The following is a 13,063-nucleotide window of genomic DNA, read 5'->3' as shown; positions in this document are numbered from 1 at the left end:
GCATCACAATTCCGGACTTCCAGCTCTATTACAAAGCTGTCATCATCAAGACAGTATGGTACTGGCACAAAAACAGACACATAGATCAATGGAATGGAATCGAGAGCCCAGAAATGGACCCTCAACTCTATGGTCAACTTATCTTTGACAAAGCAGGAAAGAATGTCCAATGGCAAAAAGACAGTCTCTTCAACAAATGGTGTTGGGAAAATTGGACAGCCACATGCAGAAGAATGAAACTGGACCATTTCCTTACACCACACACAAAAATAGACTCCAAATGGTTGAAAGACCTAAACGTGAGACAGGAGTCCATCCAAATCCTAAAGGAGAACACAGGTAGCAACCTTTTCGACCTTAGCCGCAGCAACTTCTTCCTAGAAACATCGCCAAAGGCACGGGAAGCCAGGGCAAAAATGAACTATTGGGATTTCATCAAGATAAAAAGCTTTTGCACAGCAAAAGAAACAGTCCACAAAACCAAAAGACAACCGACAGAATGGGAGAAAATATTTGCAAATGACATATCAGATAAAGGGCTAGTATCCAAAATCTATAAAGAACTTATCCAACTCAACACCCAAAGAACAAATAATCCAATCAAGAAATGGGCAGAAGACATGAACAGACATTTTTCCAAAGAAGACATCCAAATGGCCAACAGGCACATGAAAAAGTGCTCAACATCGCTTGGCATCAGGGAAATCCAAATCAAAACCTCAATGAGATACCACCTCACACCCGTCAGAATGGCTAAAATTAACAAGTCAGGGAACGACAGATGTTGGCGGGGATGTGGAGAAAGGGGAACCCTCCTACACTGTTGGTGGGAATGCAAGCTGGTGCAACCCCTCTGGAAAACAGTATGGAGGTTCCTCAAACAGTTGAAATTAGAGCTACCGTTCGATCCAGCAATTGCACTACTGGGTATTTACCACAAAGATACAAATGTAGGGACCCGAAGGGGTACGTGTACCCCAATGTTTATAGCAGCAATGTCCACCATAGCCAAACTGTGGAAAGAGCCAAGATGCCCATCGACAGATGAATGGATAAAGAAGATGTGGTATATATATACACAATGGAATATTATGCAGCCATCAAAAGGAATGAGATCTTGCCATTTGCAACAACGTGGATGGAACTGGAGGGTGTTATGCTGAGTGAAATAAGTCAATCAGAGAAAGACATGTATCACATGACCTCACTGATATGAGGAATTCTTAATCTCAGGAAAGAAACTGAGTGTTACTGGAGTGGTTGGGGGTGGGAGGGATGGGGTGGCTGGGTGATAGACATTGGGGAGGGTATGTGCTACGGTGAGCGCTGTGAATTGTGCAAGACTATTGAATCACAGATCTGTACTTCTGAAACAAATAACGCAACATATTTTAAGAAAAAAGAAAAAGAAGAAGATAACAGGAGAGGAAGAAAAGGGGAGTATGTCAGAGGGGGAGACGAACCATGAGAGATGATGGACTCTGAAAAACAAATTGAGGGTTCTAGAGGGGAGGGGGGTAGGGGGATGGGTTAGCCTGGTGATGGGTATTGAGGAGGGCACGTTCTGCATGGAGCACTGGGTGTTATGAACAAACAATGAATCATGGAACACTGCACCAAAAACTAATGATGTAATATATGGTGATGAACATAACAATAAAAAATTTAAAAAAAACTAATGATATAATGTATAGTGATTAACATAATAAAATAAAATAAAAACTAAAAAAAAAAGAAATTACTTCTGTACTGAAAAACTAGCTCAGTAGAAGAGTTGTGTTTGTGTGAAATTTTATTTTCAAATTTTAGTGCAACTACTTACAAAGTTTCCAAAACAAATACTGATCTTTAAGGGAATGAAGAAACAATATTTTGTGATTATAATACAAGATCTCAAATGATATTACAAATATTAATTACATATGCTCCAGGATTTTTTTGAGTGGCATTAAGTATTAATACTGTTTTGAATTTAGTTCAATTTTCTTCCTTTGATTTAATTTTGGCATAATGCAAACCCAATTTGATTAGTCAAGCATACAGGTAATGAAATGGCATGACTGGAGCTTAGACTTGTAATAACATAAATATCATAGGCACCTTTGCTCTTTCCCTATAGGGATTTGGAAAATCACCCTTGGTAAACTTGAGTACACATATATGTAAAGTATTACGTAGTTAGTCTATGCTATGCCATGCTACCTCACCTCCATTTCATTAAATTACTAAATAACATTGTTGATTAACTGCACAAAGGATGGGAACATTTGAATAAATAATCCCATATTGTGGAAAGTCCAGATAAGGTCAGAATTTTATTGTTTTTGGCCAAAGACAACTGTGAAATTCATTAGAAAGTGGCACAATATTATCTTTGAAGTGAGTTACTAAAATCAAAAACGGAAAAGCTAAAGGTAGTTTCTAAGTACAAAAGTAGAAAACATTCCATAGGTTAAATCTGTAAAATGAATCATTAGTCAATACATTATTACTAAATTATGTACCTATCCAGGAAGCTGCTTACTGGTTTTCATATTGTTCTAGATCTTCACTGTCCATTATAGTAGTCATTAGCCATATGTGGTTATAGACTTTAAAACTGGTAAAAATTCTGTAAAATTAAAAAATTGAGTTCCTTGGATACTACAGCCATATGTACCTACTGTTTTGGATGGCATCAAATAGAACATCTCCATTATTACAGAAAGTTCTATTGGGTAGCACTATTCTACATAAAATACCAGTTAAAATGAGCCCCAAAAAATAACTGGTATAAGTCTAACTATACTGGATAAAATTAAAAAGTGGGACATATCTATTTATGATAAAAGTTCTATGCAAAGTAGGAACAGAAAGGAATATTCTCAAGCTGATAAAGGCATCTACAACCATACTTAACAGTGAAAGACAGCCTGCTCTCCCCCTAAAATCAGGAACTAGGGAAGGATGTCCAGTCTCATCACTTCAATTCACCATTATACCTGAAGCACTAGCAGTTCACTAGTGCATGACAAAGAACCATAAGGCAGACAAGATTAGAAAGGAATATTAAACCTGTCTTTATTTGTAGACAATGTGATCATCTATGTAGAGAATTCCGAAGAATCTAAAAAAAAAATGCTATTAGATCTAGTCAATGAATTTAGCAAGATCAATGTACAAAAACAAAAACAAAAACCATTTCTATTTACTATCAAAAAAACAACTATAAATTTGAAAATTTAAAATAGCACCAAAAAAACATGAAACCCTTAGGAAAAAAATTCACAATAGATTTGCAAAACCTGTACAATGAAAGCTACAAAATACTGCTGTGAGAAATTATAGAAGACCTAAATAAATGGGAAATTATACCATGTTCCTGGATTGTAAGGTTCAATGTTGTTAAGATGTTACTTTTCCCCAAAATTATCTACAGATTCAATGTAATCCCAAACAAAATCCTAGTTGTTTTTTTGGTAGAAATTGAGAAGCTAATTCTAAAATTATACATTTCTGGTGGGAATACAAAATGGGATAGCCACTTTCAAAATATTTTGGCAGTTTCTTAAAAAGTTAAATCCATACTTACCACATGATCCAACAATCCCATTAATTAGATATTTACCCAAGAGAAATGAAAATCAATGTTCATGCAGATATATATAAGAAAGTTTATAGCAGCTTTATTTATAATAGCCAAAATCTGAAACACCTCAAATGCCCATCAGTTGATGAATTAACAAACATATCATGGTATATCCATCCATACAATGAAATACTGCTTGGTAATAAAAAGGAATAAATTACTGATACATGAAATGACATGCATAAATCAAAAAAGTACTAGGTTCTAAGCAAAATCAGATATAAACAAAAGGCTACATGCTTATTATTTCATTTAGATGAAATTGTAAATGAGGCAAAAGTAGAGTGGACAGAGAGGTTCCTGGTTTCCAGGAATACAGGGAGGGGCAGAGGATTAACTGCAATGAGACATGAGGAAATTCAGAAGGTGACAGAATGTTCTACATTTTTATTGTGCTGTTAGTTATACAAATGTATATGTTTGTCAAAACTCGTTGGACTATATACTTAAAAAGAAAAAATTTACTTTATATGAATTATACCATAATATATTTGACTTAAAAAATAAAAGTAATAAGGGTGCCTAGGTGGCTCAGTCACTTAAGCATCCAACTCTTAATTTTGGCTCAAGTCATGATCTCAGGGTCCTGAGATCCAACCCCACGTCAGGGTCCCCACTTAGCGAGGAGTTTCCTTCCTCCTTCTCCCTCTGCCCCTCCCCCTCCACCCACACGCACACACACACACTCTCTCTAAAAATAAATAAATAAATCAAAATAAAGAAATAAATGTAACATGGCTAATCTTCTATCTTTGATGCTCTATAAGTACAGATCTGTTATACCAAGGAAATGTGGTGTAGAAATAGACTGTTTGGAAGGCAAGCAGTATAACTTAATGCCAGTCCCATACTTCTCTGGACTTTAGCATTTTCTGGTGTAAATAGGGGCTTATAACCCAGTTTCTCAAGTCTGTTTCCAGGAAATTTTTAGAATGTTGCAGGTATTTTGGGTAAAGGGTTTCTACTGTCAAATTATTTAGGAAATATTCCCCATAAGGTGATTCACAATGCATTTAGCATATGAAAGGCTCTGAGCAGTCCTAGATGCATTCATTTTTTTCTATAATTTTTTAAACTCAGTTACCCACATTTACTTGACCAAGGAAAACTTCTATCAAAAAATGGTGTTGGGGCACCTGGGTGGCTCAGTCGTTAAGTGTCTGCCTTTGGCTCAGGTCATGATCCCAGGGTCCTGGGATCGAGCCCCGCATCGGGCTCCCTGTTTGGCTGGAAGCCTGCTTCTCCCTCTCCCACTCCCCCTACTTGTGTTCCCTCTCTTGCTGTGTCTCTCTCTGTCAAATAAATGAATAAAATCTTAAAAAAAAATGGTGTTGCTGGGGCACCCAGGTGGCTTAGTCAGTTAAGCATACAACTCTTGATTTTGGCTCAGGTCATGATCCCAGGGTAGTGAGATGGAGCCTGCTTAAAATTCTCTTTCCCTCTCTCTCTGCCCCTCCAACCTCCTCCCCCTGCTCTCTCTCTCTCCAAAAATAAATAAAAAAATAATTTTTAAAAACAGTATTGCTAAAGTTCTAAGATTAATTGATTAAACTTTTAAGATTACCTTCTTGATTAAGTTTAAGACTTATTTCTTTATTAGAGACAGAACACACACACACACACACACACACACACACACACACACACACACACACACACACGAGTGAGTTGGGGGAGGGGCAAATGGAGAGACTCTTTCAAGCAGACCCCTTGATGAGCACAGGGCCCAACAGGAGACTCAATCTCAGGACCCATGACCATGACCCATGAGATCACAACCTGAGCTGAAACCAAGAGTCAGATGCTTAAGGGACTGAGACACGCAGGTGCCCACCTTCTGGATTAAGTTTTATTTATACTGGGAAACTATAAAACTGATTGATTTTAAAGTAGCTATGCAGAACTATACCCCTTAATGAGAAAACTTAAGTCACAAATTTTAAGACTTCTTATTCATCTTGCTACTTTCCTAGTCAACTCCTCTGAGTTTTTACCAGGTTCTGAATTCTAAATATCCTAAATATTTTTGACTAGTATATACTACATGAAAATACATCATAGTTGAATTATCTCTATTGTAATAACTCTTCAAATAACAGGGCAGAATTAAGAATGTGAAAGCATCGATGCCAGGAACACTAAAATTCCTGAGCAATTACTATAAAAATAACAAAGTGATCCAAGTCAGAATGTAAGTGTTCACTGTACAAAACTGGTAGAAGTTTGAATGTATATAGTTAAAATAGTTTTTAAAAAGGGAAGGGAAGAAAGGCTAAAGAAAGATGGAAAACCTAATACTCTGAATCCTGCTCTTCAGCACTTTACATGTGACCACTGAAAGAAGTATAAAGCATTACAAATAATGTTGACAATGTGGTTAAAAATATTGTAGCTTTTGAACATAAATGCATGAATAATAAGAGCCATCTTAATTCAAGTCAATAAGTTAATTATGAATAAAGCTTTAGGGGAAAAGCGAACACTGTAAAATTCTAAAGGGTAAACAAACCACCCCTGAAAATGGAAAAAAAATGTTAGAAATGCCATATCCAATTAGACCCAAATCAGTAGTCTTCTTCACCCAGTAACATCCAGGCTATGGAAGAGTACTGTTAGTAATGTATACTGAAGTATCTAATTTACTTCAATAACCCTTATGAATCTTTATCAATAATTTTGTCAAAAAGCTTTTGAAATTATTTCCAGCCTAAATTTATTTAACCTCTTGGGGTAAATAACTTCTATAAGCTTATTATATAAAATAGTATTCCTTTTAAAAAGTACTTCTATTTTTCGATTTGAATTTAAGGAATATTCTCTAGGCCCTAGGCACTATATAAAATAATTTTTTAGAAGAGTAAGAAAATAGGGAAGCAGAGTGTCAATTACTCATCTAGCTGTTTATACATTCTTTTTAAGAGTTAAATTTTAGTACAAATAGTTTTGTAGCTAGGTCTCCTTGGAAACCACTAGTAGTATTTCACCATAATGGTCTGGCCAGAGATGCCCCAGGAATAATCTGAATGGAACATGGAAATTTCAGTAAACTTTAAAAAGGGGAAGGGTGATTTTTTTTGTTTTAATAAATACATATAAAATTTATCACATCAGTATGTTTAGCAAACAGATATAAGCAGAATATATTTTGTTTTGTTCTGAAAGTTATCCTTACATAGTTCCCTGTAAAATCTTTAAGTTCAGCACATAGATATGTAAACAGACATCCATATGGTTAAAAACACATATATATAAAAAAGGAAATTCTTCTGCTAAGAAAGAAAGAAAACAAGATCACAAAACCATAACTACATTAAATAAAAATGCTTTAAAAAAGTTAGACCAACCATGAAACTCCTCAAGAATGCAAGCAGCTTGTTTATACTTCAAATTTAATTCTGGTACCTATTTTTGGCTGTATAATGAATTCAGGAAGAAACAAATCAAGAATATGTTCATAGTTCATATGGACATTACTCACCCACATTTGGAGGTTTCACATAATTTACAGGTAGTTCTGGAGGTCTGCCTCTATGTAGAGCTGCAAAAGCAGACCCATTCCATAGTGTACTCTTACAGTCTATTCAAAAAGAATCAAAAGTTAGTCAAGAAATAGAACAGTGTTTTTTTAAGTTGTACCTCAGAGGTAAATGTCTGTTTTCAATTTCATTTGTTGGAGTATATTTTTAACTATTAATACCACAATAAAAAATAACATGCATATTTTTAAACATGTTACAAACTATATTATGACTGTTAAACAACAACACTTTAATATAACACCAGGATATTTTATTTCTGTGATCTAGAACTAAAGCTTTTATTATTCATGTATTTGAATCTTAAGTAAATATGTCATGGATTAATAAGGTTTTAATTTTATATTGGTCCTTCTTGATCTTGATCTCTACTTACATAAAACTATATAAGCAAGGTTACAACTACGGCACAAGTATGCCAGGTAAAAATCAGAAACATGTATACTTGGTGCATACTCACATTACAGAGTGCCTGACAATTATGCCATAACAGGTAACAATATTGCATGTCAGATGACAAATGACTATAAATAGTTGTGTTTTTTGTTTTTATGTTTATGTCAAGAAACTCAAGCAAATATGAAATATTCCTAATAATTTAACTGTGATACAAAAATATTGCACTACTCTTTTTTTGGGAGGGGGGGGTAAGGGCAGAGAGAAAGGGAGAGAGAGAATCCCAAGCAGGCTCCATGCTGAGGATAGAGCCTGACACCAGGCTCAGTTTCACAACCCTGAGATCATGCCCTGAGCTGAAATCAAGAGCTGGACACTTAACCAACTGAGATACCCAGACACCCCTCTATTGCTCTCTTGAAAACTTCCAAATTAACTGATTTGAAGAGTTTCCTTATATTATAAAATGAGATGCTTAAAATTGATATTTTTGAAACTATTTACCTTTGTGAATTAAATTTTTAAAAAACATGATGCTAATACAACAAAACAAATGAGTTGCTAGACCTGAAGTATTTATTACATTAACAGGCATCCTTAATGTCTAATTTCACATTTTTATATTCATAAAATACTACTTTATATATTTTACATATTGGGGTTCCATGAAAAACTTTGGGGAAAATCTTTAAAAGACTGAAAAACAGTGGAGTACAAAAACTGTTACTGAACAGTCACTAATAGGGTTGATATTTGTTTTAATATTTTCAATTATAAAATTTTTTTACATATCATATATCACATATAAATTTTTACATATCATTTTTCATTTACATATTATAAAATATATGTGATTAAGATGATATAAAGACTCATAATACTTAAAAATATTAAAACATAATGAAAGACTTTTAAGCATACTATACTAATTAGAGCAGTGATTTTTAAGATCTCTATTCCACAGGATTACAAAAAGATTTGAATATTCTTTACCTCTACTGTATTCACTGTTTTACAGCAGAGGGCTTCTTTTAGGCCTTTAAAAATGTACTTGTACACTAAGAAAATAAGATTGGCAAAATAAGAAAAACTAGAAGAAAATTAGTATTTAGGAAAGCATGTTAACATTTACGTAACATGAAAATATGCTGTTCTCCACTCCTTCCTCTGAAAACTGTGAAAATCTTACCTTTGGCATCCCGTAACAGAGACTGCCGACCAACACCTAGTAATGTCTGTACCCCAGGAACACTCTGAGGGATCTCCTTATCTAGTAAGGGACCAATCCGCTCACAAATTTTAAGGAGGTAGTCTGGAGGAATGTGTGCATTGGCTGCCACCTAAAAAGCATAAATAAAACAGGAAAACCAATTTGGTTTAAAAATATAATTTAGTCCATTACCAAACTATTCCATCATGGAACAAAGTGCAACTTTTATATACAGGATCAGGAAAATAACATTTTAAATATTTAATACTTTAACCAAATTAAAGAAATGGCTACAAAATTTAAGCACATCTAAATGATAAGATTTAAATGACATGGCACTCAAACTTACTTTTACATGCCTTGATTAAATCATTTGCTTAGCTGTTAATCTTATGAAATAAGTGTTGCAAAACAGCAAAAGTGCGCATGCCTAAAATTAAAGTACAAAGACAACAGGTAAACTCTACTAGTACTTGATTTATTCAGTAGTGATGAACTGATCAAAAATCAGAGACTCTAGATTCCATATAAATGATAAAAATACAAACAAAAGGTATTACTTGCACCAAATTCTCACCTAAATCCCTTTAGGATTAACAGGACAAATTTGCTTAATAAAGCAGAACTGGTTTTCCTGAAAAAAGTTAACTGGTTTCCAAAACAGTATCAAAGTAATATTTTTATATATACTATGCTCTAAATAAGCTATGTACTCAAAATTCATCACAACATTAACTCATTTTTAAAACACACAAGCAAATTTCTGAAGATGGTAAACATATGCAGACCGGGATGAGAAAATTAAACAACAAAACTGTTCATTTTTTGTCTAAGCTAATGTTCAAGTCCCTGATGTGTTTCATAAATACCTAATTATTAAAGGAGGAAACAGAAAACTAGACCATTAAATCCTTAGATAAAAAAATCTACATCTCATCTTGACATAAAGGGAGAAAGAATGAAAAATAAATATAAATAAAAATGTAAACACATACATATACCATCACAGAGGACCTCACATCAATATATTATCACCAGGTCAAGAACCCAATACAATATAAAAGAATAATTTTGTAAATCATCCCTAATGATCACCATGAGAAAAGAAATTATGCGTGTTCTTGGTATTTGTTCAATGAATCAATGAACATTAAAAAACCAAAGTAAAGTCCATCTATAAGAAATATCACAAGAATTCATAGAAGAAAAATCTTAGATTCTCCTATCAAGGTACCTTGTTTGTTTTCTTAGAAAACATACGTTGCAGAACTATAATAAAACGTGTATTCAGAATTCTGTGAATAAGGGATTCTGCTGTGATTTTTAAAAATTATTTCCTGCCAATTATCTTTTTTAAGTCCAAGCAAAAATTAATTTTAATCTACCAAAATAAATGTGGCTTGGGAACTGTCATGATGCTCAGAAAGAACGGCAACCAAGTCTGATTATTTTATATTTGCATCAACACAGTTTAGCTTCTGGATTGGGACAAAAGATCAAGCAAATTCTTTCAGTTATTTCTCATATCTATAGTTTGTTTTCCAACCAAATAACTACATAGAACCACCTCTTAGTAAAACATACAGGTAACATTAAAGTCAAAGCAGCTGATGATTCAATTTAATCTAAGTATTATCTACAGACAATGACATCCTAAAATCCTAGTTTATAATTCACTCCCTCCACTTTAAAACATTTCCTAAATATGCCTACAGGCAAGTATACTTAGTACCCCAGAAAAATATGTGACTCAAAGAGAAAAGCTTTAAAATACTGCATATGAACATCTATAATAGTTTATGCCTTTTTTCCCACCAACACTCCACTTCCATTATCAGCCATTACTTTTTCATCAAGTAAACACTATATGAAAGCTTTACATAGGATAATAGTTCTTGTCTTTACTGGAATTTTCTTTTTTGTTTGGGTTTTCGAGAGGTTTGGTTTTTTTTTATTATTATTATGTTATGTTAATCACCATACATTACATTATTAGTTTTTGATGTAGTGTTCCATGATTCATTGTTTGCATATAACACCCAGTGCTCCATGCAGTATGTGCCCTCTTTAATACCCATCAGTAGGCTAACCCATCCCCCCACCCCCCTCCCCTCTAGATCCCTCATTCCAGGACAAACAAAAACTAAAGGAATTTGTAAACATGAAACCAGCCCTACAAGAAATATTGAAAGGGGTCCTCTAAGCAAACAGAGAGCCTAAAAGTAACATAGACCAGAAAGGAACACAAACCATATAATAACAGTCACCTTACAGGTAATACAATGGCACTAAATTCAGATCTTTCGATAGTTACCCTGAATGTAAATGGGCTAAATGCCCCAATCAAAAGACACAGGGTATCAGATTGTTGTTTTTTTTTTAAGATTTTATTTATTTGACAGAGAGAACACAAGCAGAGGGAGAGAGAGGGAGAAGCAGGCTCCCTGCTGAGCAAGGAGCCCAATGTGGGACTCGATCCCAGGACCCTGGGATCATGACCCGGGCCAAAGGCAGCCGCTTAACCTACTGAGCCACCCAGGCGTCCCAGATTGTTTTTTTTTTTTAATTTAAATTTAAGTTAGTTAACATATAGTGTATTATTAGTTTCAGGGTAGAATTTAGTGATTCATCAGTTGCATATCACACCTAGTGTTCATTACAAGTGCCCTCCTTAACTGGCATTTTCTTTTTGATCAATCTTCTTTTTTTCATCCTGTTACCATCTCAAGAGTTATTCTCCTGCCTAGAAACTGCAATATATCTAACCATATATAATCCAGAAAATAATTCTCTAATATGAATTTTTAGAATCACCCCCTTACAGAAAATCTGTCAGAACTATATCCTAAACTGACATCTTAAGTCTCCTGGCTATTTCATTTTATGGAAACAATGATGTTTGATTTTCAGTCAATTACATAAATCTTTCTATCAATTCCTCAGTAATAATTTTAAAATACAGAATCATTAACTAAGCAACCAAAACAAGACTTATCTACACCCAAATTCTGTCCCTTGAAGATTTTTATTATAAGCTATTAAATAAATTTTACAAATTTGAATTCTACCCTATACAACTGGAAATTGCTTAATTTCTAAGTGGTCCCATTCAACAAGTCTGTTCCTCTAAAATCAATAAAAATTTGATTATGAAACAGTAGTAGATAAACATATTCTATCAACACAATAGCAATAACAATACATTTAAGCTGAACATGCTAGCGTCTCCTTTAAATAATATCAACAGGCTTCCAGATTATATCAGCTCAGTTCTTGCAATGCAGTTTTTTCTAAATCAAATTTCAGGACTTAAAAGTGGTAGTCAACATTTATTTCAATCCATCTGCTTTGATTAAAATTGAAATTTTTTAAAGGATCTTTTTTGGCATAAGAACGCTTATCTATCCTCAGTAATGACTTTTTTAAGTCTTTTAAAAATTCTATATTAGAATTATGTATGAATAAAATGTAATATGTAATAAAATATAATATTAAAAGTATGTATTAAAATATTCTATAAAATTTGTAACATATTATAAGCCACTCTTTTCAACTAAAGCTCAAATATTCTAATTTCAGTTATTTAACCACATTTTTCTCTCTGAAATATAATGGCCAACAAGTAACACAACAAGTGCTTTGATGTCTGCAGAAGAAAAGCATTCTCTAAAAACAAAGTTCAAGAGTATATACAAACTTTTATATTATTCTGTAAAACAGCTCCAAGGAGTTAAATTATAGAATGTTTGATTTAGAAAGGTCCTTATACATAATTAACCTAACTTCACATCTTATAGTAGGAAAAACATCCAGAAGTGAAGTCCAATGGTCACAGTGAATGTACAGAAATCTGGGTTTCCCTGTCCACTGCTCTTCCTATTACTGTCTTATTAAGGCAATTGAAAAATTATGAAGGTAATTAACACAAAGACTGCAAAAAAATAAAACTACAAATTCAAATAAACTGAAAGAAATTAAATGAAGCCTAGATTATAAACCTTCTAGATAGGAAGACTGGCTGACCTAAAGAGCAAACCTAACAATTGAATTACTAAGCTTCAGAATTATAATGACAAGTGAGAAGACCAGAGAGTTCACAGAAATGATCCTACTCATCATAATTAGTTAAAAGGAATCCAGCTGAGAATTGAATAAAATGCAAAAGGTACCTAACTTCAGGGTGCCAGGCCCATACCAAACACTACATTTGAAATACTAATCTTCAGAGAGCAATAATGATATTTTTACCTTGGCTTTTAGAAATTATAGGATAAGTAACTCCAAGAAACAAAT

The 13,063-nt window shown here is 33.7% G+C and overlaps 1 protein-coding gene across 5 annotated transcripts in view; it reads right to left on the bottom strand.

Moving 5' to 3' along the window:
- The window catches only part of BRWD3 (bromodomain and WD repeat domain containing 3), a 218,259-nt gene that overhangs the window by 196,732 nt on the left and 8,464 nt on the right, over window positions 1–13,063 (bottom strand). For all 5 annotated transcript variants that reach the window (XM_027608730.2, XM_027608726.2, XM_027608729.1 and 2 more), the window contains 2 exons: window positions 8,750–8,900; window positions 7,107–7,205 (listed from right to left, as the gene is read on the bottom strand). In XM_027608730.2, the coding sequence (XP_027464531.1) occupies window positions 7,107–7,205; window positions 8,750–8,900 (250 nt within the window). The remainder of the gene's footprint in view (window positions 1–7,106; window positions 7,206–8,749; window positions 8,901–13,063) is intronic.

The sequence above is a fragment of the Zalophus californianus genome, chromosome X (assembly GCF_009762305.2).
Source record: "Zalophus californianus isolate mZalCal1 chromosome X, mZalCal1.pri.v2, whole genome shotgun sequence".
NCBI classification, from domain to species: Eukaryota; Metazoa; Chordata; class Mammalia; order Carnivora; family Otariidae; genus Zalophus; species Zalophus californianus.
This window is presented reverse-complemented; position numbering and strand designations above follow the sequence as displayed.